We start from the raw sequence: 22,229 nt of genomic DNA on the forward strand, positions 1-22,229 counted from the left end.
ATTAAAGAAAAAATACATCAAAAAAGGTTTACAAAATAACAAAGAACAAACATATGAAAAAAGAGAACAAAAGAAAGGAAAAAATTAACTAAAAATAATAAAAGAAAGAAAAAAAATTAAAACAAAGCAAAAAGGAGAAACAGAGGGAAATGAAAAAGTAAAAACAAAGCAAGAAAAGAAAAAAATAAAAAGCAAAAAACAAAGCAAAAAGAGAAAAAATACAGTAAAAAAAACACAACAGTAAAAACAAAGCAAAAGAGAAAAACAGAAAAAGAAAAGAAAAAACTAAAAAGTAAAAACAAAGCACAAAGAGAAACAAACAGGAAACAAACAAAACCAAACAGGTGAAAATATTAAAGAAAGGAAAGATAAAAATGGAGTAAAATTGCTACAACTACAAGGTAATGACCTGACCTTTCACATTAACCTGGCATCCCTTCACGGGGCCCAGTGGAGCATACTGGTGAGACTGGTGAGACTCTGCTCTTAGGCTCTGCGTACAGAGGAAACTGCTGCTGGTGGGTGATGGTGGTGTTAAAGGTTATGGGTCACACATGCATAAGCACTACAGGATTGGCTGGATGGCATTTCAATAAGGAGAGATCATCTAAAAGTGAATAACATTGTTTATTGTGATAAACAACAGAGATTTTGGTGATTAGACTCTGTCAGTGTGAGGCATCTTCATAAGCGTAGGTCCTTATGAAGATAGGAGATAGGACGGGATTAATGACCCTTATTTGCTTCCATACATCTCTACCTAAATCTAACAATTTGCACTGTTTGTGGTTGTTTATTTGCAGCTGCGGCAATCATACAATTAAAGGTTAGTACATATTAATTTGTAAAATTGTACACATTTCAGCAGTTCATTTGCAGATTTTAAATTCATACACTTCATGGATTTACAATACAGTTGAAACTCATAACTCATAAAAAGCATTGAAAATGGGTGGGGATATTCATAAATTTGGATTTGTGTGTATAATATTTTGCCATTATGAGAATTCATTAAATCAGCAGATTTTCTCCTTTTTCTTTCACACCCAGTCCATACATTACACCCACATGTGATTTGAGCTCAACAGATATATTCTTTTCAGCAAGCAGAGAAAATATGCTCTGTGGTTTCAGTATCTGTGTTGCAAAATGAATGAAATTGAATCTTAGTCTAAGGAATTCACTGGAAGGATATATATATCATGTATTAGTTTAAAATTAATTTCTTTAGCTTTGGGTAATATGGGATAATACAAGAATTCGGTTTTTAATCTTAGTACTTTGGTACTTTTGTCCCTAAAATCAAGTACTCTGTTAAACTGATTTGGATATAAGTCATTAGTCAATGTCTGTCTAATTAGACCGTTGTTACATTTTTTATCAAGGTATTTGCATTCTCCGATATACAGATTTGGTCATGTTAATACTGAATTGATATGTAAAACCCGTTAAAACCACTCCTGTATGAGTGTTATTCCTAGGATGGCGAAGTCATGACCCGCCCTACTCTGTCTCTGATTGGCTTATCCTGACATTCTTTCCCGAATTCTAACCAATCTCACTCCTCATGCCTAAACCCAACCAACGAAGACAACTAGTCTTAGCCAATCAGAAGCAGAGTAGGGCGGGTTGTGGCTTCGCCTACCTAGGAAAAAAAAAATCGGCCTCCTTCAGCCAACAACGGGCAGAGTGCCGTTTCCGTCATACGGAACGGTACTTCCGGCGTAGAAGAAGACATTCATGCTGTTTTGCATCATTTAGCACAACTTACATACCGCTAGTCACGTTTTATATATCCTGGTTGTGTATTGTGAGAAGCTAGTTGACCACACTTCATGGTGGATAACGTGTTGCTTGCAACTCAACAGAACTGCACCGACGTTTGTTTAACTTTTGATATTAGCTAATCAAAGCTAATCAACCACTATGATCTGTGTGTGCCTGCTATTAAGTTAGCTGACTCTACGGGATGTAAAGCATGTGGTAAGCTGGAGTCTAGATTTACTGGGTAACATTAAACAGTAGCCACATAAATTGGGACAAATACAGGCGAAAGAGAAATAACCACATATATAATGTTAACTGCGAGTTGTACCCTTGAAATGCTTCAAATGCGAATTACTGTGTTTTATGTAGTTGGTTGTGTTTCTCACAATCAATCAATAACTTTTTCACTCAGACCTGCTACCTTTTAGCTAAAGCCAATAGTATTTCTATTGTCTTTGTAAATGGATTTAAAAAAGTACGAATACAGCAGTGTAAAATACTCCATGCATGAAAAATCCTACTTAAGTGAAAGTAACATAAGTATTAGCAGGAAAATGTATTTAAAGTATTGCAGCAAAAGTAGTGGTTCAGTCCCTCTGACTGATATATTATTATATATGACATCATTAGATTAATAATACTGAAGCATCAGTGTTAGAGCAGCATGTTACTGTTGTAGCTGCTGGATTTGGAGCTAGTTTGAACTACTGTATATACTGTTAGCTAGTTTAGTCCAGTGGTTCCCAACCTAGGGGTCGGGCCCTCCAAAGGGTCACCAGATAAATCTGAAGGGTCGTGAAATGATTAATGGGAGAGGAAAGAAGAAAAAACAAAGTTCTGATACACAAATCTGTTTTCAGTTTTTGGACTTTTCTCTAATCTTTGATTTTTGGTGAATTATTGGATCATTTGAACATTTATTGAAATGAAACCATGTGAGAAGTTTAGAGGGAAAAATCACTATTTGGTGGAGCTGTTATCAACTCATAGACATCTGAAATGTGACCCTGACTACACACTGCTTTTTGTAAGATGTCAAAAGCCAAAAAGGTTGGAAACCACTGGTTTCATCTTTAACAATGTGTTGTATTTTAAAAGCTTGTTATATCATCCACTGTGCCAAATCTTCATCTGAAAAGTAACTAAAGCTGTCAAATAAGTATTATTAGTGAAGTGGAAGAATAAAGTAGCATCACATGTAAAGTACAAGTACCTCAAAATTGTACTTAAGTACAGTACTTGAGTAAATGCACTTTCCAGTTACTTTCCACCACTGGTTAATACTATAGTGCGACAAGTCTCTATCTGTTCTCTCAGCACTGCTGTCTGTAGAACTTGTTGATACTGACCTAATCAATCAATTCAGTTAAATAAAATGTTTCAATAACTCTTCTTCACAATGTGGCAATGTTTTGGGTGTGAATGCTGATGCTTTCATATCCAAACTAGGAATGATATCAAAAAAGATCATTATTAAGTGATTGTGGATATTGTTGCCAAGAGACCTTTTATTTATAATCTCACCCTAATGAATACTCAAAAAAAAGGTCAGATAATTGTTTTTATTTTAATGATATTCATGATAAAGTTTATTTAAATTGCACAATTAAAACCAGCAAATATACACAAATAAAACTATAATAAAACACAAGTAAACAATAGAAACCGCAAACAAAATGAGTAAAAAGGACAAATTCAAAGCAATGATCAAAACAGCGACCATATTTAAAAAATCTGCACCTAAAAAAAAAATGCTTATAAAAATATAAATACATATGCATACCTACACATACACATCATTTCAGAGTCGCCTTAACACTAAACATTTTTGATATGAGACTATATTTTGTGCGTAGTTTTACTTATTTTACCCTTACTGCTATGGAGCCTCATTACCAGGAAAAATCATATTATAAAACAGCTAAAATCCTAGACATTATCTTGTCTCATCATAATATGGATATTATATAAATACAGTCAGTATCTCACAACTCAAGCCATCTGTCTGGAAAAAAAGACCCCCGAATGACCTTTTTAATAACAACCCCTTCCTTGTTTAATGGCTTTTCCACATTATTATGTCCCTCACATTCAAAGTTATATAAATGTTGGATTATTTCTGTCTGCTAATATCATCATTTGTTTTGTCATTCTCGCTCAGCCCTGAATGTTGGGTCCGCATACTCCAGCATTGATCTTTCAACATTTAAAGAACAAGCATGAGCGGCCTGGATCAAGAACAGCGTCTCCATCCTAGTTGCCGTGACAAAACAACAGTCTCCGGTGATTCATCAGACGTTCATGAGCTTGCCAAGCAGCCTCTCCAAGGTCTAAAATTGGCATCACATGCAGTGCTGGAGAAAGCACAGCAGAGGGGCAGGTTGAAGTGCGCTAAATGTGGAGGATCAAGGATGTTCTTCTGCTACACATGCTGTTCATTAGTGGGTGTCAGCCTGCAAGAAATCCCCTTAATCAAGGTCAGTGAGAGGTCATTTGATTTTTCTTTTAGGCCTTCAGTTTCAGAGCTGCTGTAATAACAGTATCTTTATGTGGTGGAAAATGTTCAGTCATGTCTTTTTATGTAAGATTTATAAAATTTTGCACATGGTGTGGTTGAAATTTAACCGTCTTCTTGACTTGACTGTATATTGTGTGTTGTGCTCAGCTTCCTATCAAGATAGACATCATCAAACACCCCAATGAGACGGACGGCAAGAGCACCGCGATTCATGCCAAGATCCTTGCACCCAGTGATGTCACCATATACACTTACCCTTGCATACCTGAGTTTGAAAAGGACAAGGTTAGTTGCTCCTCAGAACAAAAAAGGAAGAGTTAATCTAACTTCATCTAAGTTCATATTTCTGCTTTTTTTTGTCTTATTTTACTGAACATCGTTGGCTTGATCCTTGATGTTTTCAGCTCCAAGTTTAAATGATGTTCACCTGGGGCTTTAACCATTGTCATTCCACTTAATTGAGATGTTATTCATTAATATTGTAAAGCAAGAAACTGCCTTTGAGTCATGTTTTGATAGTTACTATCCACTAAAGTCACGTTATTATTTAAGTAAATGTATGGTATCTGTGCTTAATGTACTATACTAAAGATTTTGGAGATTTAGTCAACTGCTGTTAGAATATATAATTATACTGTAAGTTGACTTTTCTTGTAGTTACATAGCCTTAAAGCTGCAGTGCAGAACTTCTGTCTCCCCCCTCTGGCAGTGAGAGTAAATAGTAGTAACATGGATGTAACTCCAGTTCTATGAGTACATGCATGAGCCGGTCCCCATCGTTACTGTTGCAGTTGTAAAACTGTGGATAAATTGTTTTGAGCGTCACAACCCTCGCGAAATGACTTGTTTCATTCTCAGGATTTGATCCATTCGGGCTGATAACAATTAGAAAGTCTAGAATTAAGTCTAAAATTAAATTATTTTATCCCTCAAGTCAGCAGAGGAGCTAGCCCGGAAGTTAGTCAGCTCTGCCGGCAAAAGTCTCTGGCGCACATGCTCTACGGGTGTCCTTCAGCTCTGGCAAACCAATCATTGCTGGTTGATGGAAAACATATCACTACTGGTGCGCCTGCATGGGGATGTCATCACAGACACCAGATTAAAGACTCTGGTATAGTGCGAAATACAGATTTACTGTGTGTTGATAGGCTTAATCAGCATTGTGTGAACTCGTTTGGCATGGGCTTGAATGTAACAGATGTTCATTTATCTGTAAAAGTCCTGCATTCTAGCTTTAAGTGCTCGAGTTGTGTGTGTTCATTGTAGTTAGTACATTTTCACACTCAAATTTTCTCCTTTTTGCTTTCTAATCTATTTAATTTAACTGAATTTTCTCATCTTTTGAGTTTTACTTTGCTCCTATCTCACTGTATTTCTCTGCCATTGCTTCCTAAATGGAAACACATTTTTTTCTACTCTAGGTTTGAGTGATGGTGGCCCATTCTAAATCTTGTCTTTCTGCTCTCTCTAGGTAGTGTTGGTGTTCCCTGGTCCACAGGCAGTCACAGTGCAAGACATGATCCAGTGTTTGCATGACAGGACTGACAGCAGGTCACATGACTCCTCTGACGAACCCTTCCTAAAGAGGCTGAAAAGTGAGGAAGCTCAAGATGCCACACACGCTGCAGAGGACTCGGCCTCAGGGACCCCAGATGAGGCAACAGGCTCAGAGTCAAGGGTGTATCCCCTCCAGAGGGTGGTCTTCATCGACAGCACATGGAACCAAACCACCAAGATCAGCACAGACGAGAGACTGCAAGGTAATCATGGAAGATTGCATTTGCGCAGCCTTTCAAAGGGCTCTGACAGTTGGTGATTATTAGGGGCAACTTTATTTCACCCACAAAGCTGTTTAACATTACATCACTGTGTTCTTGCCTGTATTCTGACTGACATGTGCTCTCCCTCAGATTTGCTCCAGGTAGAGCTGAAGATGAGGAAAACGTGTTTCTGGCGTCGTCAGAAGGGCAAACCAGACACTTACCTAGCTACTATTGAAGCCATTTACTATTTCCTCAAGGACTTCCATGAGAAATGCCTTGCTCAGGAGTACACAGGAGAATACGATAACCTTCTCTTCTTCTACTCCTACCTGCACACAGTTGTCAACAAAGCCAAGATCTCAGCTGGAAAGTGTTGAAAAATGCTGTGAGGAAAGACTGAAATAAGCATCAATTATGAACTGTAGTTGAAGAGTAGATTCACCTGCGAGTTCTTGTATGTCAAGTTTCATCTTATGATTGATATTTTATCTTGTAAGGGATACTGTGACATCTACAGTACCAGTCAACTGTACTTTAAAAAAAATACAAAGGATTTACAATTGCTAAACATTGGAATATATGTGATACATGTTTTTGAAATTATGGAGGGTCGAACCTGGCATGGTTTAACCAGGAAAAAAAAACCCACTTCAATTCCTTGTGATGCTGAAATTTAAAAATATATCTTTTGGTGCATTTTGTTTTTGTTACTGCCACTTCAATTAATTTCAGTTACAGACAGTATGACCAAAATATGAAATCTGATACACAAATAAAACAAGTTCAGATACATTTAAATATTTTTATTTACAAATCAATACATATGAGTTTGAATTTTACATGTCTCATTTTCAGAAAAAATCTCTTTGAATCTTGGGCATCTTGAATAAAGAATATCATTTGTTGCAGACCTAATATATCTGTTCTCCAAAAATGTGTCCAAAGCTGGAAATAGAGCATCTGTTAATGTGTCACTGGACTCAAGAAGTATACGTGGCAAAGCTAGTGAGGGGTGACTAATAGAAGGTCTCTCTGATCTTGCCTTGGAGGCTGTCGCATGTCTTCTTGGCGTCTCCCAGCAACATAGATGTGTTGGGCTTGTAGAAAATGGGATTATCTACTGCAGCGTAGCCCACACCCAAGGTACGCTTCATCACAATCACCTAGAGTAAAGTTAAACAAGTGTACATAATCACTTTTTGTACCACACAACTAAAATGCAGATGTATCATTACATATCAAAGATTATTTAAAGCCAAGGACCAACCTGTTTGGACTTCCACACCTCCAGGACAGGCATGCCAGCAATAATGGAGTTGGGATCCTCTTGTGCTGCTGAATTCACAGTGTCGTTGGCACCGATGACCAATGTCAAGTCTGTCTCTGTTGGCCAAAGACATTTACACGTTAATACACAAGTTAGACAAACACAGTGCAGTCGTCCTTACTAATGTAAGGTTTAGAAGTTAATTCATATGAATTAATTTATTAAAAATATATCTGCAAAGTTAACTATTTACATATGTTTACACAGTTATTATTTACATATTTATATCAGCATCTTTAAAAGTTATAATCTCCAGAATCTACGTCTGGTTTTCCTCACATTTAAGTCCTTCTAGCCTCTGATTGGTTAGTTCAGTCACATGTGAGTTAGAAAGAAGGAAGTGTTGTGAGGCTGATGAAGTGGGGAGAACAGTAAAGTGCTGCTTAAGAAAGTTATCCGTTTATATCCTGCTGTTTCTTCTCATTAAGAGTGATCCGACCACATATCGAACTCTCGCATTACACTAATATTTTTGGGCTCCCCAGCACCACACTTATCTCCCTCTCGCATAAACAGAACCATGTGTCTCGGACTGCATTTCTGGTTGCTAAGAAAACAAGACTGTTGCCCTGATAACATGGCATGTCAAAATATCGAGACACGACTTGAGGCTGCTCTGAGACTAGATGAAAAGGGGGATGTGATTATTACACATAATTAATGTAGTATTAGCTGACAGTTCCCTGCCAAAGTGACAGCCATGTAGTCGTACGTATTCTAACAGCTCTGTCACTGGAAAATTTGTGGGGAAAGAAAAAAAAAAAAAAAGTTTACCTGGGAAGTCGTCGTTGATCTCATCCATCTCCAAAACCACATCATAAGGTACGCCGGCCTCAGCCAAGAGGACATTCAACTGGCCTGGCATACGTCCGGCCACTGGGTGGATACCAAACCTGACGGAGATGAAAGAAAAACGTTACTTCCCATTAACATTAATTTGTTCCAGTAAACTCAATATGAAAACAAAGGGAGCATTCACTAATTTTTTTCTGACATTTTTTCTAAGTCACTGTTGCTAATGATTTTAAAAGGGAAAGTATCAGGCACATTTCCAGGTCTATATTTTTATTCTGGGGCTCTACTGGTAAATCTTTGCATGATTTATAGTTAAAAAAAGACTCATTATTTATCTTATACTGGCTCTTTATGCAGCCCCTCAGTTCAGCCTCTGTCTGTAACAGGCTGTTTTAGCTCCCGTCGCTTTAAGGACCCCCTCTCATGGAGCCCACTCTGTTCTGATTGGTTAGCTTCTCAAAGCTGCCTCTCTCTATGTAAACAAACAATAGTAGCAGGAATTCACCTCTTTTTCTTATTCTTTACTAAAAATGTCAACGTCTCAAATACAGTGTTCTGCTCTCAGAAGTACTGGAGAAGAGTTGTGCGACATGTTTTAAATTTTGATGAACTTCTCAAATACATGCATACATGTTCGAACCGAAATCTGAATTCCATGTGTACAACCCATGGAAAAATCACAAAAAGCATTTTATGTGCCCTTTAACAAGAAAAAAAAAAGTAAGTAAATGTAAATAAATCTCTACCCCTGATTAGTAATGCAATCCCCCATACCACAATTTAAAATGCACTGACTGACAAGTTTAGATTTGATTTTAATCTAATTACAGTGGATAATGATGATTTTAATCACATCAGGTGTTGAAAATTGTTTTTGCTCAAAACATCTCATTGAAAAGGTTTGAAATGTTTTTTAAAAAAGCAGTCGATCCTTGGAACAAACCCATTGAGGGCATCAGAGCAGCAGTAATCTAGACATTTAGAGCAAGAGTGAAGAGCAAAACTGGAGATTCACCTGACAGTCTTGCCTTGTTCCTTCAGCATCTTCACCATGTCTGCAATTGGATACTGGGCTTTTGCGGCACACAAACCCCAGCCTAAACACAGAATATACAGAGAATAAACATACAAAAGCCAAACAAGTTATGTGCTAATCTTATGCAATAATCATCTTTTGTAATCCCTTGGGTTTCTTAAGTCTATTATCCAATAGCATGTCCTATTCTGGATTTGTGTTCTGGTTATTGCCCTATTGGCATAAATAAGCCATTTGAGACATTGACAACATGACACATTATTGTTCATTCTTAAATAAAAAAGGACAGCTACACAGCTGGAGTTCAACAACATTAAAACCAGTCATTCCTCAAGCCTTCATTCCTTCTTTTGTCCTCCTCTGCCTTTCCTCATCCACCACAAGTCTCCTCTCTGTATTAAATCATAGCGTTTCAATGGTCTGAGCGACATTTTTCTAAGGAAAACTTTTGTGTGGTGTGCATTTGAGTCCCCTGCGTGCAAAGAACTCCTTTCCCTGTGTCTGCATAACCCTCTTTTAACCCTGGTGGTTGGGTACCTTGTAGAGTTCAGCATTACCCCTAATCGAGTTTTTTGAAGCCAGTCACCCGTAACCCGTATCTTCTAATTCCCCAGACAACTGGAGCCTTCTGTTTCCTCACTGCCGTGCTTTGTTGTTGACAGCGCATGGAGAAGTTTTGAGTCTGGAATCAATAGCTCCTATGACTTTTCACTGTTTCTCTAATTAAACCAGCATGTTGGACCACACAGCTGTCCTTGCGTTGGTTTTGAGCCATTGGAAAACAACAGCAATCCCAGTATCCAAGTCATTCTGCGTAGTTCCTCTCGCTCGGGCCACTCATCAGTTGTCAGGCAAGTTTGGCGTTTATTATTTATGAATCAAGATGTGGTCATCATCTCACTCAAAAATCAAATTCATCACCATCTACACTTCCCTAACAAACATGTACTGACAAACGGGCTTTATTTATGTGTGTCACAAGAGACCAGGTGGCTGTGGGATCACTTGTGGGCAAACTGCTCCCCCTTTTGGTCATCATGCTTCAATATTCTGAATTTAATTACTACTATATCAATCACTCCAAGATCCTGACCATTTCCAAAGGCTTTGCTTGAGCTTCTAACTTTTCCAGGGCTGCTGTGCAAACATTTTTGATCTTGACTTTGGCAGAGCAGTCCAGCTCAGCCTTTGTGTCGAATGAAGTTAATCAGATGAGAGAGATAGTTGATATTATTGATCCAGGCAGTCTGAGGAGCTGCAGCTGGAGTGGACTGGATCCATGCAGCGCAGAGAATCTGATATTACAGTTGTGCTTCACCTCAGTCTCTGATGTCAACTCAAAGCTCTTTCTACACCTGTCTCTTCCAATGGCTCAGGTCTTTCTCAGAAGCGTCTGCTTTTTCTACTGTATCCCCTTAATGTGCAGCGTTTAAAATAAAACACCAAAATCTGGTTTAGTTTTCAGCTCAAAAACAAAACAGGCAGACTTGACGCACCGACAGGTGACTTTATGAGACAGTAACAATTGAATGTCTTGGTTTTACTCAAAATTTTTAACTTTGCCTGTTTTCAAACCTTAAGATATCTGTTGTTGTTGATTGGCTTCAAAGAAAATGTTTTTCTGATGCATCAACTGGCTTTAGTTTAAACCTTAAACATTCCCAAGTGATAACCGTTTATTGCCTTATTGCTGTACAGACTGTGAAGCCCCGTGAGGCAAATTTGTGATATATGATATTAGGCTATACAAATAAATTTGACAAAAAATACAATATTAAAATTGTATTAATGAGCAGATATTACATGAAATCTCTGTCACTTGTTTATGTTTCAAATAATACAGCTGTGCTCAGCAACATGCATCTTTGAAAATTTATCTTTACCGAGAATTGTTTTTACTTGCCAAAAATGACTAATCTATTGTATACAGCTGTAGGCAGGTGAGCCGGTATGTTAATTTCAGCTACTAATAAGAGTAACAGCTGAAGAGGAGGTATCTTGTGTTACATGTAGAGTATGTACCTGGTGTGATGATGATGCTGTTGGCTTCTTTAATTATGTCAATGGTCTGGTCCACATTGACCTCAGTGTGAGTGCCAACAATCTCCATGGGCTTACCGCCCGCTGTGGAGGTGGTGCCATACCCACCCAGGATCACATTGGGCAGGGAGCGGTTCATTGCCTTAGAAGAGAGGAGGAACAATAACTCAGGTTCATAATTGGGATTTACTGGCAGGTAGGATGGTGGCAGTGGTGTCTATGCACATGGGACTGTGATGTGTGCATGTTTCTACTCACCACACACATGATGTAAGAGAGGATGGCACCAGAGGAGCCAATCAGAGCTCCAACGATGGTCATGAGATTGTTGTCTAGCAGGAAACCTTCAGCACAGAGCGCCCATCCAGAGTAGCTGTTCAACACGGTGATGACCACGGGCATGTCAGCACCTCCGATGGCTGCTGTCAGGGTTACACCCTATGAGGAAGATGGAGAAATTGTACAAAAATAAAACGTGGGGGTCAGCAAAAACATTTGAGCTGCTTAAACTAATTAAAAACAACTTTTTGTTGATGCATGTTTGCAAAATGTAATGCAACAATATGATAATTATGGTGTGAATTTCTACCTAATCTGAAACAACAAAGGAATTTGACATTGTTTACAATCTCCTATAAGGATGTTTTTAATGTATTTTACCATTATACTGTACCACAACTTACAATATCTCAGCATGTAGAGTTGAAAACAATGAATATATGCCAGCTGTTACTCTCAGTGGGAATATTATTTAATCATTTCATTCAAAAGAGGTTAATGTTCTGACACATTAAACTTTTTCCAAATGAATTGATTCCTTTTTTCTGAAACCAAATGTTGCACATCATTTGTTTTAATATGCATTTTGCTCCATGTGTTCTCAGCAAAGTGAAGCACCACCCTTCAATCACTTTCAGTGAATACTCACCATAACAGTGGAAAGCCCAGACACCCCCAGTAGACACCCCATGCCTGTGCCATAGCTGGAACTGAGCATGAAGGGCACCATGCCTGCCACTGACGCTGCCATCAGACCACCATTTAACATGTGGCGTCCTGGCAACATCAGGGGGGCGGAGTCCAGGATGCCTGGGAAAAACACAGAAACATTTTCAACAAACATTCTCAGGGAAGCCTGAAATTGAAGCCGCTCTTCTGCATGACTTAAGGGAAATGATATAATAAAACACTAATAAATAAAACACTTTTCCCCTCAGTGATGTTGCATGTCTTTGAACCCTCAGACTTCTGTCAAAGCCTCTAATCAGCTGTCCATTCACAAATCACAGCCACTGCCCTGCCCATGACAAATTACCGGAAAGCTTCTCATGTGTTCCTCTTGATCAGTTGCACTACAACGTTAATTAGTAACTGCTGACACATGCACACAAACTCGCAGTCCAGGCCTGGATTTACCAGACAATCTTTGGCTTGCAGAGCTCAGTGTGTTTATATGGATATTTGTGTGTCAAATGAAGAACGGTGATCAGACTTGTAAAGGGGATAATCTGCTTTATAATTTGTCTCTTTCACAAAATATACATGTACTTTTATACTGTGAATGCTCAAAATATTGTTAAGTATAATTGAATACCTTGAAGCTTGCCGTAGGCCACCAGCGATCCACTGAAAGTGACGCCTCCGATGTAAGTGCCCAGATACGCCACGGTCTTGAGTACACCTGCGGCTGGGTGAGTGTCCAGGTGAGGGTACTCGATCATGAACTCTGCGACGCAGGTGAGAACCGCTGCCAGCCCCACAAGGCTGTGGAAGGCCGCCACAAGCTGAGGCAAGTCTGAGATTTCAATACGCTTGGCAATGGTCAGACCTGCAGTCGAGATATGAGCATCAGCCCAAAAGAAAGAAAAGAGAGTTCAGTAAATCTCAGTGAGTTACTATGTCTGGCTAAATCAAGCACCAGACACCAAACTTCTCATGCACATTGGCTAAGTTTGAATACAAAAAACATTTATAAGTACAAATATTAAAGAAAAAGTATGAGCAAATCTTTAAAAGGCAGATGCCTGTTTTCAGTTACTTCACTCTTAACAAATGGGGCCTGATCTTCAAAGTAGGTCAAAAGAGTCTTAAGTATTTAAGTGTGTTTTCTCAAAAACATGGGATTACTAATTAAACATCATGCTTTGATGCTTGTGTGTGTGTGTGTTCATGTTGACTCTAAGATCATTTATCATCCTGCTTTCTTAAATTACTATTAACATGTACAACATTCAGACATGATGACGAAATCCACTCATCTCAGTATCTGGACAGAATGATTGATTTTCTGTTATGAGTTAGAAAACGTTCACAACTCTTCAAAGACTGGAGGAGTCGCATGCCAAGTTAACATGTAACTCATTCATGATGGTCTTGTAGTTTTCCAAATAAACTGTTAGACTTCAAAAAAGAGCCATACCCAAAATTTATTAATTTTGTTTCTTTTTAAATGGAGACCGAAACACAGAGCTGACTCATTGGTGGGTCTCTTTGCCACACTGCACCGGAGGACAAGATCTGTTCTTAAACAAAAGTGCTGAAATGAATGATAATCAATGCCACAATAGACATTTTGCAGCACAATTCATCTATCAATTATTTGAAAAACTCAAATTTTGTTCTTTTCTGTAACAAAAACAAATTAATCAGCAGCGTGTAACAAAAGAGAGGAACATCTGCCATGAGGGCATCATGTGTATCTCAAATTGTAGCTTCTCTAAAAGTGGGAAGCTACCTACCCAGAGTTCCTCCAGTGGCCATGGCCAGTGACATCTGTGACAGCAGTTCTGGTGAAGGTTTGAGGGCGCCAAGGGTGGCGGCGATGCCCCCTGCCACTCCCATCATGCCCAGGGCATTACCCAAGCGACTGGTGCCCTGCGCTGAAAGGCCTGCCAGAGCGCCGACACAGCACAAGCCTGAGCCCAAGTACATCATCTGAGGTGAACAAACACAAGTCAGCTTTACTTTAGTAGCCCTAGATCACAGATACAGTCTCAGTCGAGTCAAGGCATCCTTAGGGGTTAGGCTAAAGAGGATATGAGGAATAAACACTTGGATTTGGATTCAAGGAATGAGGATAAGGATTTGCTTTAAAGATAGTTGACTTCTCCCCATCCCCCCTTTCGTTTTCTTTTGTATCTTTTTGGGGCTACTACGTAATTACTCTTTTTTTAGCTTTGTATTGCATCAGGGGGATTTCTGATTTTGCATGAGATTGGCATCTGTTTTTAATCGCAGAGCAATGACATGTTAATTGTAATTATTTGTGGTGTTGTGGATTTTGTTGTCTCGGTTGACAAGATTGGGGAGTTGGGGGAGTGTTATCCTCAATAAATTTTTGTTTTGTCTTGTATGTATCATGTTTATAGGTTCACTATGGAAATAAAATATAGTACACAATAAAATCATAGAATTTGAACCACACATACTCTGTGTGCTTCAAATAATAAATTAATGCCACTCTACTCTATGTTTAATAAGAACAATGTGAGTAGGAAGAGAAGACATATATCCTGTCACCTGCTCAATGTTGTATCCAGCTGCCATCGAAGCTCCGTATCCCCCAACGAATGCAGCCCCGGGCAACATGTACAGGTAGTTGTACTCAGGAGGGTCGGTGGGACGCTTGAACATGTCCAACATCCTCTGGGTGATCAGGAAACCACCTGCACAAAAAAAGTGAGTTTTGTTTGATTGGGGGAGAAATAAATCTTGTTTTCCATTATTATTGTTGCGTTAAAGTGTTTAACGTCAGACCAGCAATGTTGATGGAGGAAACGAAGGCAGCAGCCAGAGCGAGACTCTCGGGCAGGCTGGAGGGTGTGAGACCTCCACCCATCAGAACCAGACCTCCTACTGCTGTCAGACCTGAAATAATCACAAACAGGACAGCCAAAAAATTACCTCCAATCACCTACACCGGGTTTCTAAATCTGTCCGTTACATATTCAGTGGCGAGGCTTGAATTCTGACCGGAGATGGCGTTGGTGACAGACATTAAAGGTGAGTGCAGAGCGGGGGTCACGCCCCACACAGTGTGGTATCCCACGATTCCTGCCAGGCCGAAGGTCGTCACCATTTGAGTGAAGGCTGCGTTGGGAGAGATGATGCCCAGAGCCAGACAGGTGGACAGACCTACAAGAGAGTTGTTCTTGTTGTTATGTTTGTATGGCTATGTACAGTTCTTTCCACACTGCTTTTGTTTAAAAAAAAAAAAAAAAAAAAAAAAAAGAAGTGCAATTTCAGTTGTTTTTTTCCCAGTCTGTTTTTTTTTTAACTATGAAATCTAAACTATGAAATGATTGATCAGAAAAAACAAATGTTTCTACATGTTTATAACAGATTATGCAAGTGTGAATCATTTTCTCTAAAACTTTGAAGAACTACACTCATGTGTCTACTGAACAACATATTCCAACTGTGCTTGATTATGATAGAGTGCCTACATTCAAAAGTCCCATTAAGACCAAGTGATCTCAGTGCTCTAAGCAAGGAAGATTAATTATTTTCAATTTTTTTTTTTTTTAAATAAACAAGAACTTTCCAAATGAGACCCCAAACCTAAATTTAACACCAGAATAACTGACGATTGATGAAATTCTGAACAATCTTTTGCAGGTTGAGCAATTTAGGCAAAACAAAACTATAAAATTTCATCAGGTCCACAATATTTTTTTGGCTTAACTATAAACTTTTACATGTTTGTTTTTACTTTCATTTTAAAAGAGGTGTAATTGTTGTAATCCTATTTAAATTCCTCGTAAAATAACTCCACAGCATAAGAAGTTGTATAAAATGTCCAGGTGTCTTCATATTGCTGCATTGATGTGTGCATCTGTTTCAGACCTGCAGTGTAGATGCCAGCAGAGTTCATGGTGCGGTTGAAGGGAGAGACCGCAGCCACTTTCTCAGCCTCCAACTCAGCGACTGTTTTTTGTTTTGGCGGTGCTTGTGGGGGGGTTGTTTTAGGGAGGGGGGCCGGGAACATGTTCTTGCCTTCCTGGATGCATCAGAAATACACAAGAGGAGCAGTGTGAGAACACAGAGGAAAGGATTCCAACAAAACGTCCACAGAGTTTTTGCGTGAGAAAGAGACATCAAGACTTTGGAGTCCTGCATTGTGGGAGATCTCGGCTTGATGGTGGGAGCACTCAGAATGCAGAGTCATGGACTGCATAGGAGATTATACTGAACAAACAGCAATCACGAACCAGTTAACAGTGGTTTTGAAAGATAAATTCTCTTTTAAGGGGCTTGAATAATGCTTAGTTTAACAAGGGGTAAACTGATATGTCCTGTTGAGGTTGCATGCTTTCCCTGCCATAAACAATGTGTCAAAGCCAAAATTCCTGGGAAAGTATATTTTGAAACGTTCATAACATTCTTGCAGGGTTCCAATGTGAGCTATTCCCAGCTGGGATTGGGTTTTTAGTACTCATTTGGCGCAGTATCCTAGCATGACAGGATCTGATAGCTCATGCCGAGAGGGAGGGACGGACGCCAGTGGAGATGGAGGCTGCCAGCAGACAGTTACAAGTAAAACCCACCTTCATAACAAGAGTCCCACGGATGACATGGTCAATTGTTCCATAGTCGAATTCCTCTTTAGGCTCATAGTGGAAGTATTCCTTGTCTGGGCTGATGGCCTTCAGCAGCTTCAGTATGTTGTTTGAATACAGAGTGCTGGCCTGGGTGGCCATGCGGCTGGGCAGGTCCGTGTAGCCAATGTGTGTTACGTTCTAATTATTAAATTAAAAAAAAAAAAAAAAAGTATATCATCAGTACATTTTACATTTCTTTTGTTTGCTACTAGAATCTGGCAGACAGCTCACCTTGTGAATGTGCAGCTCTCCAGGCCTGGTGGTCTCAATGTTGCCCCCCGCCTCTGCAGCCAGATCCACCACCACAGAGCCGTCCTTCATCGTCTCCACAAACTCCCTCTTGATCAGAATGGGAGCCCGCTTTCCTGCACGGGGACAAGAAACAGAAATGAATCCAAATTAAAGCCCCATTAATCAAATTCTGGCCACTAGAGGGCAGAGAAACATCAAAACAAACTGACATATACACAGCCATGATCATATCACTCACTCATTAAGTTGTTGTGACTAACCAGTTAGCAATTAATTATCTACTTACAGAATTACCAGACATATACCCACATGAGTATTTGATTTAGAGATGTATTTCTGACCAAGTTATACATTTAAGTCCACTAAATTATAATATATGTTCCACAGGCAATCAGTAACTTTATCTGACTGCCATTTAGTGCTTGGCTGGAAGCATACAGTGGGCTTGTCAAGGCTTTTTTGCTCTGATACGGGTTGATGGGAACGACTGAGACTCAGCAACAGAGTAAATTTTAGGGCCATTAAACCAAAACAACAAGCTAAAAGAGGCTACAAAAGCCCCCTCAGAAGTGTAATTAACCGTTTTACTCACTATGAACCACTTTTAGATTTCACTGCTAATTTGATTGTTTTCATGTTAATTTAAAAAACAAAAAGACAAAACAGGCTTAATGACCTGGAATCAGGGCAGTGCTGATGAGAATGTCGACCTCTTTACACTGTTTGGCGAACAGGGCCATCTCAGCATCAATGAACTCCTTAGACATCTCTTTGGCATATCCTCCGACTCCCTCGCCAGACTCTTTGAGGTCCACTTCTAAAGGCTCTGCCCCAAATGACTTGAACTGCTCCAAAGCTGCCTGTCTGACAATCAGGAAACAGTTTGGTCATTCTCATAATCATCATAACCTTACTTACTCTCTTCATTCCTATAGACTAGTCTGGTTTAACGTCCCCCCTTCATCTTATACCTGGTGTCAAATCCTCTGACTATGGCTCCCATTGACTTGGCTGCCCCTGCTGCTGCTAAACCAGCCACTCCGCCTCCAATAACCAAGACCTGTGTGCAAAAGAAATAGTAAAAGGGCATTATTTTGCCACAAAGAATGACGCAGTTCACTATTAAACATTTTATTTGAGGTATAATGAAGAGGAATAGGAAAATTTGTGGAAAGAAAGCATTAAATTCAACTACCACACAAGTGCAATATTTTGTGCTTTCAATAGCCAGCTGCATTGTAAGCTAAAAACACACAAGCATTCATGTTGAACTACAAAATATGTTGACAGTTACCTTAGCTGGAGGTACTTTTCCTGCAGCTGTGATCTGACCAGTGAAGAACCTGCCAAAGTGGTTGGCGGCCAGAACCACAGCCTTATATCTACAAAGCAAACATTCAAGTCATATTTACTGCAACTAGACATTCTGGAGCAGCTACAACCACAATTGAATCTGCGTGCAAGCATGTATTTTATTTATATTGTGTACTTCCTCACCCAGCAATGTTAGCCATGGAGCTGAGTGCATCGTAGCCCTGTGCGATGGTGACTCTGGGCACCTGGTCCATGGCCAGCACAGTGCTGTGTCTCTCTGAGAGCTTCTTCATCAGCTCTGTGTTCTGAGCTGGATAGATGAAGCTCACCAGAGTGGACTTAGGCTTCAGGAGGTCTGCCTCGGTCAAACTGGGGGCTCGAACCTAAAGCAGAACAAAAATATCACAATTCAGGAGCGCAAGCGAGATTTTGTTCTTCCTAGATATCCATTAATATGCTAACATGGAGCCAACCTGCGGGCTAATTGTTAAAAAGGAAAAACAAATGACAGAGGTCAACAAACCTTGAGGACCAGGTCTGAGCCAAGGGCTCCCTTGACGTCAGTGATGGTGGCTCCAGCATCTCTGTACTGCTGGTCAGAAAACTTTGAATCCTCTCCAGCTCCGCTCTCTACCTGCACCCTGAAGCCCTGTTTGACCAGCGCCTGTACGCCAGCGGGTGACAACGCCACACGACGCTCATTCTGTAACGTTTCCTTAGGAACTCCAACCACCACATCCTTGTAGAGCACACCTGGAAACACAAGCCGATAGTTGAGGCTGAAGTATATGGATTTAATGCATAGACAGTTTAAAAAAAGTTATTAGAGATTTGTGAGTTGTATAAAACTTAAACAAAAAACAACATCAATTTATTATTAAAAAAACTAGATTCACTTTTTTTTCTTTGTCTCTTGACGCAACAACACAGGAAAGCCTGAGTGTATAGCTGAGATTGTGCAGCCGGGAACAGTGTCAGGTTACACATTTCTCTCCATACACGGCATGGTGACCTCGCCGCCATGGAGACATTATGAGCAGGTGATTGGCTCTCAGCCAGCACACACTAAGAGGCCTGCACTCCCACACGCTCGAAACTTCAAACTTAAAAAAGCACTCAGTAACCGGCAAAACTTTCACAAACACTCGCCGACAAGCGCCCGGCGAACAACACTGACTCCATCAACTAATGTTTGAACAGAATCTGCCAGGCCGCTGTTAAACTTTTACATGTCACCTTTATCTGACCTCTCATATGTTCCCACATTTTAGCAGCTCCTACGGCACAGTGAGCATATTCACGGCCTGGTTCACAACAGCGTTCCCTATTTTGAGGACATCTCTAGCAATATGCTGCGAACAGTTCGTGATCTCTGGAGTTTTTCACTCGTCTGGCTACAAGGAGTGTGTCCTTGAGTGAACTCTCATTCCTCAACTCAGACACAGAGGAAATCCAAACCAAAGAAAGTCATGCAGCCCCGGGCTGTCCTCTGCAAAAATACTGTAAGGTTAAGCAGAGAGGTTTTATTAGAGCTGTACATTTCCTACCTTTGGAGGCCTGTTGGTCCCATAACACAGGGAAAGTCCTGAATTGCCTCCTTCCAGGTAATTTCTGACGGACCCCTTGCTGGAAAAAAGTGGCAGAAGAACTGGAGATGCAGCGCAGGAGGGTCGACATGGCCACTGAGCGTCCGCCCTGAGACTCTCTCTGGCTTTTGAATATTAACACAAACAAGCAGAGACAGGTGACAAGTTAATACTTCTTCTGCATCTGCTGTCAGAAAACAAAGCACATTATAATCCCCCCCCAAAAGTATGTCCTGAGCCCCCTGAGACACACACTCAAGCTATCTGTGCTGCGAGGCCTACAGACAGCAGAGTGACATTTCAGCTCTACAGGACACGACACACTCTCACAGGGCCCAGGGTTGATTACACACTTCGGGCTTGTTCGCGAGATCTGGAATTATGACGGCACAGGGGGAAACTGTGCCAAGTCTGGCCTGGTTGTTGTGGGCAGGAGCAGAGAGAACCGGGCAGAGAAATTAGCACTCACATAAAATGTTGTAGGGCTAGAGGGGACAGATTAGGACTCAGACAATGACACAGACACCTTCAAACACAAGCAAACTGTACTGAAAATGAGGTGTGTGCAGATACTAGACTCTCAACGAACACACATTTTCGTTACCAAAATAGAAAATAAGAGTGTGGAAACTTGCAGTACTCTGCTTGGTGTGTTGATTTTAAGAATATCTGAGTTAGACCAGTTGTTACTGCTGATGTATTTTCAATTTTTCATTCATTCATCAATTCATTCAGTCACTCACAGAGTCACCCTGTCAGTCTGTGTCCTTCATGTCTCATTAACTCATTCATAAATTAAAGGATTTGTTGATTATCATGGTCAAACTTGCCTTTCAAGGTTTCCAGAAAGAGCAGGTTTATGCTTCAACTTTCCCTCAGCAGCAGGGTCACCTGTGAAACGTCCTGCCCTCAATCAGACAGACAGACGACCTTCCGCAGTTTCGATAGCGCTGCTGCACTATTTATGTATAAATAGCAAACCACGTGACTATACTCATGACCACCCTGGTAGCAGATAAACAACCCCCAGAGGCTGCTTAAAACTCTGACAGACTACTTGTGAATTAAAGGTTTAATGTATCCATCAAAACTTGTAGTTCAATTAGTGACAATTCCGTGGAAAGTCTCGCGATAGTCATTCTCGCTTAGAACGAAAATTATGTTAATTAAGTTCACACAAGTTCACACAAGCAGACATTTTGACTTGGCAAAGCAGGAAAAACACAGACGATGGCTCCATAACATTAATTGTTCCAGTAAGTCTTGTCAGTGAATGAGCATGAACCCTGGAACAGACTCACCTAAACGGAATGAAGCCATTGTTAAAGTTATTAACTGCACCTGTGCTTTTCCTGCTTTGACAAGTCAAAATGTCTGCTGTGAAACGGGTCTATTCTCATAATGACAAAACTATACACGAAACCAAATTTATGAGGACCCCCACTCATTTTCAACGCTTTTTATAATGGGTCTCGACTGTATTGTAAATCAATGAAGTGTATGAATTTAAAATCTGCAAAAGAGCTGCTGAAATGTGTACAATTTTATTAACAGACCCTAAATGTAACCTTTAATTTAAATTGAAGAACGATTTATGTTAATTTATCTTTGAACTTTATTTAATGTATTATTTATGTTGTATTTTTTACAATTTATATTATTTTTTAATAGTTTTATTGTATGTTTTTTGTTTGTTTGTTTGTTTGTTTTCTCTTATTCAGACACATGGCCAGGTTTTTTAATACCATGGTTGACTTGACTTGCCTTGTTATTTGTAAATATACTGTTCAATAAAACAAAAACGTTCACACACAATTCGGGAATATTTCAATAGTCGTATTGTTTGTATTTGTCTTGTATTTGACTCATGGATTCATGATTTGACTTGCTGCGTTTTCATTTCTGTACACAAGATGGCGCCAAAGTGACAGAGAAACCTGTAAAAACCTACAAATTGTTGGACGACCAATGTTGAACCCTGAGTTTTTTTTTTTGTTTTTTTTTTAACAACTTTAATGTAAATGGATGAATACTTTTCATTCCAAGTCAGCAGTGGTTAGAGGAAGTACTCAGATCCTTTACTTAAGTAAAAATAGAAATAATGTAATGTGTAATAATGTAAAATTACTCCATTAAAAGTAAAAATTCTGCATTTAAGATCCTACTTACTACTACCACTACTACTACTATCACTACTACTACTACTGAGCCACTGTGTGAAACAGTTTTGT

General features: G+C 39.7%; 2 protein-coding genes across 3 annotated transcripts; one reads left to right on the plus strand and one right to left on the minus strand.

Moving 5' to 3' along the window:
- Window positions 1–1,711: 1,711 nt before the first annotated feature.
- Window positions 1,712–6,965, plus strand: dtwd1 (DTW domain containing 1). Its single transcript, XM_042411764.1, has 5 exons — window positions 1,712–1,983; window positions 3,929–4,244; window positions 4,433–4,570; window positions 5,757–6,045; window positions 6,196–6,965. Exons 2-5 carry the CDS (start codon window positions 3,987–3,989, stop codon window positions 6,423–6,425), a joined length of 915 nt encoding a protein of 304 aa, XP_042267698.1. The 5' UTR covers window positions 1,712–1,983; window positions 3,929–3,986; the 3' UTR covers window positions 6,426–6,965.
- Window positions 6,837–21,123, minus strand: LOC121897336 (NAD(P) transhydrogenase, mitochondrial-like). 2 transcript variants are annotated; one of them, XM_042411754.1, is made up of 22 exons: window positions 20,829–21,123; window positions 19,960–20,119; window positions 18,936–19,165; window positions 18,596–18,795; window positions 18,393–18,480; window positions 18,070–18,158; window positions 17,775–17,962; window positions 17,078–17,211; window positions 16,793–16,984; window positions 16,092–16,245; window positions 15,219–15,380; window positions 15,003–15,113; window positions 14,766–14,911; window positions 13,985–14,180; window positions 12,841–13,074; window positions 12,175–12,335; window positions 11,505–11,684; window positions 11,229–11,388; window positions 9,186–9,267; window positions 8,150–8,268; window positions 7,316–7,431; window positions 6,837–7,211 (listed from the first exon to the last, which is right to left on the minus strand). In XM_042411754.1, the coding sequence occupies exons 2-22, from the start codon at window positions 20,087–20,089 to the stop codon at window positions 7,065–7,067; spliced, it is 3,219 nt and encodes a 1,072-aa protein (XP_042267688.1). In that variant the 5' UTR covers window positions 20,090–20,119; window positions 20,829–21,123; the 3' UTR covers window positions 6,837–7,064. The 2 variants fall into 2 exon arrangements, with proteins under 2 accessions (XP_042267688.1, XP_042267679.1); XM_042411745.1 differs by having other exon boundaries at window positions 19,960–20,123.
- Window positions 21,124–22,229: the final 1,106 nt, after the last annotated feature.

Source organism: Thunnus maccoyii, chromosome 1 (assembly GCF_910596095.1).
Source record: "Thunnus maccoyii chromosome 1, fThuMac1.1, whole genome shotgun sequence".
Lineage (NCBI taxonomy): Eukaryota > Metazoa > Chordata > Actinopteri > Scombriformes > Scombridae > Thunnus > Thunnus maccoyii.

Excerpts from the sequence above, each read along its gene's own strand:
- LOC121897336 (XM_042411754.1), bottom strand. The coding sequence starts at position 20,089 with ATGTCGACCCTCCTGCGCTGCATCTCCAGTTCTTCTGCCACTTTTTTC. Across the intron at positions 18,159-18,392 it reads GAAAAGTACCTCCAGCTAAG|GTCTTGGTTATTGGAGGCGG; the intron begins GTAACTGTCAAC and ends TTTTGCACACAG. Across the intron at positions 17,212-17,774 it reads CAGCACTGCCCTGATTCCAG|GAAAGCGGGCTCCCATTCTG; the intron begins GTCATTAAGCCT and ends GTCCCCGTGCAG.
- dtwd1 (XM_042411764.1), top strand. The coding sequence starts at position 3,987 with ATGAGCGGCCTGGATCAAGAACAGCGTCTCCATCCTAGTTGCCGTGAC. Across the intron at positions 4,245-4,432 it reads AAGAAATCCCCTTAATCAAG|CTTCCTATCAAGATAGACAT; the intron begins GTCAGTGAGAGG and ends TGTTGTGCTCAG. Across the intron at positions 6,046-6,195 it reads CACAGACGAGAGACTGCAAG|ATTTGCTCCAGGTAGAGCTG; the intron begins GTAATCATGGAA and ends GCTCTCCCTCAG.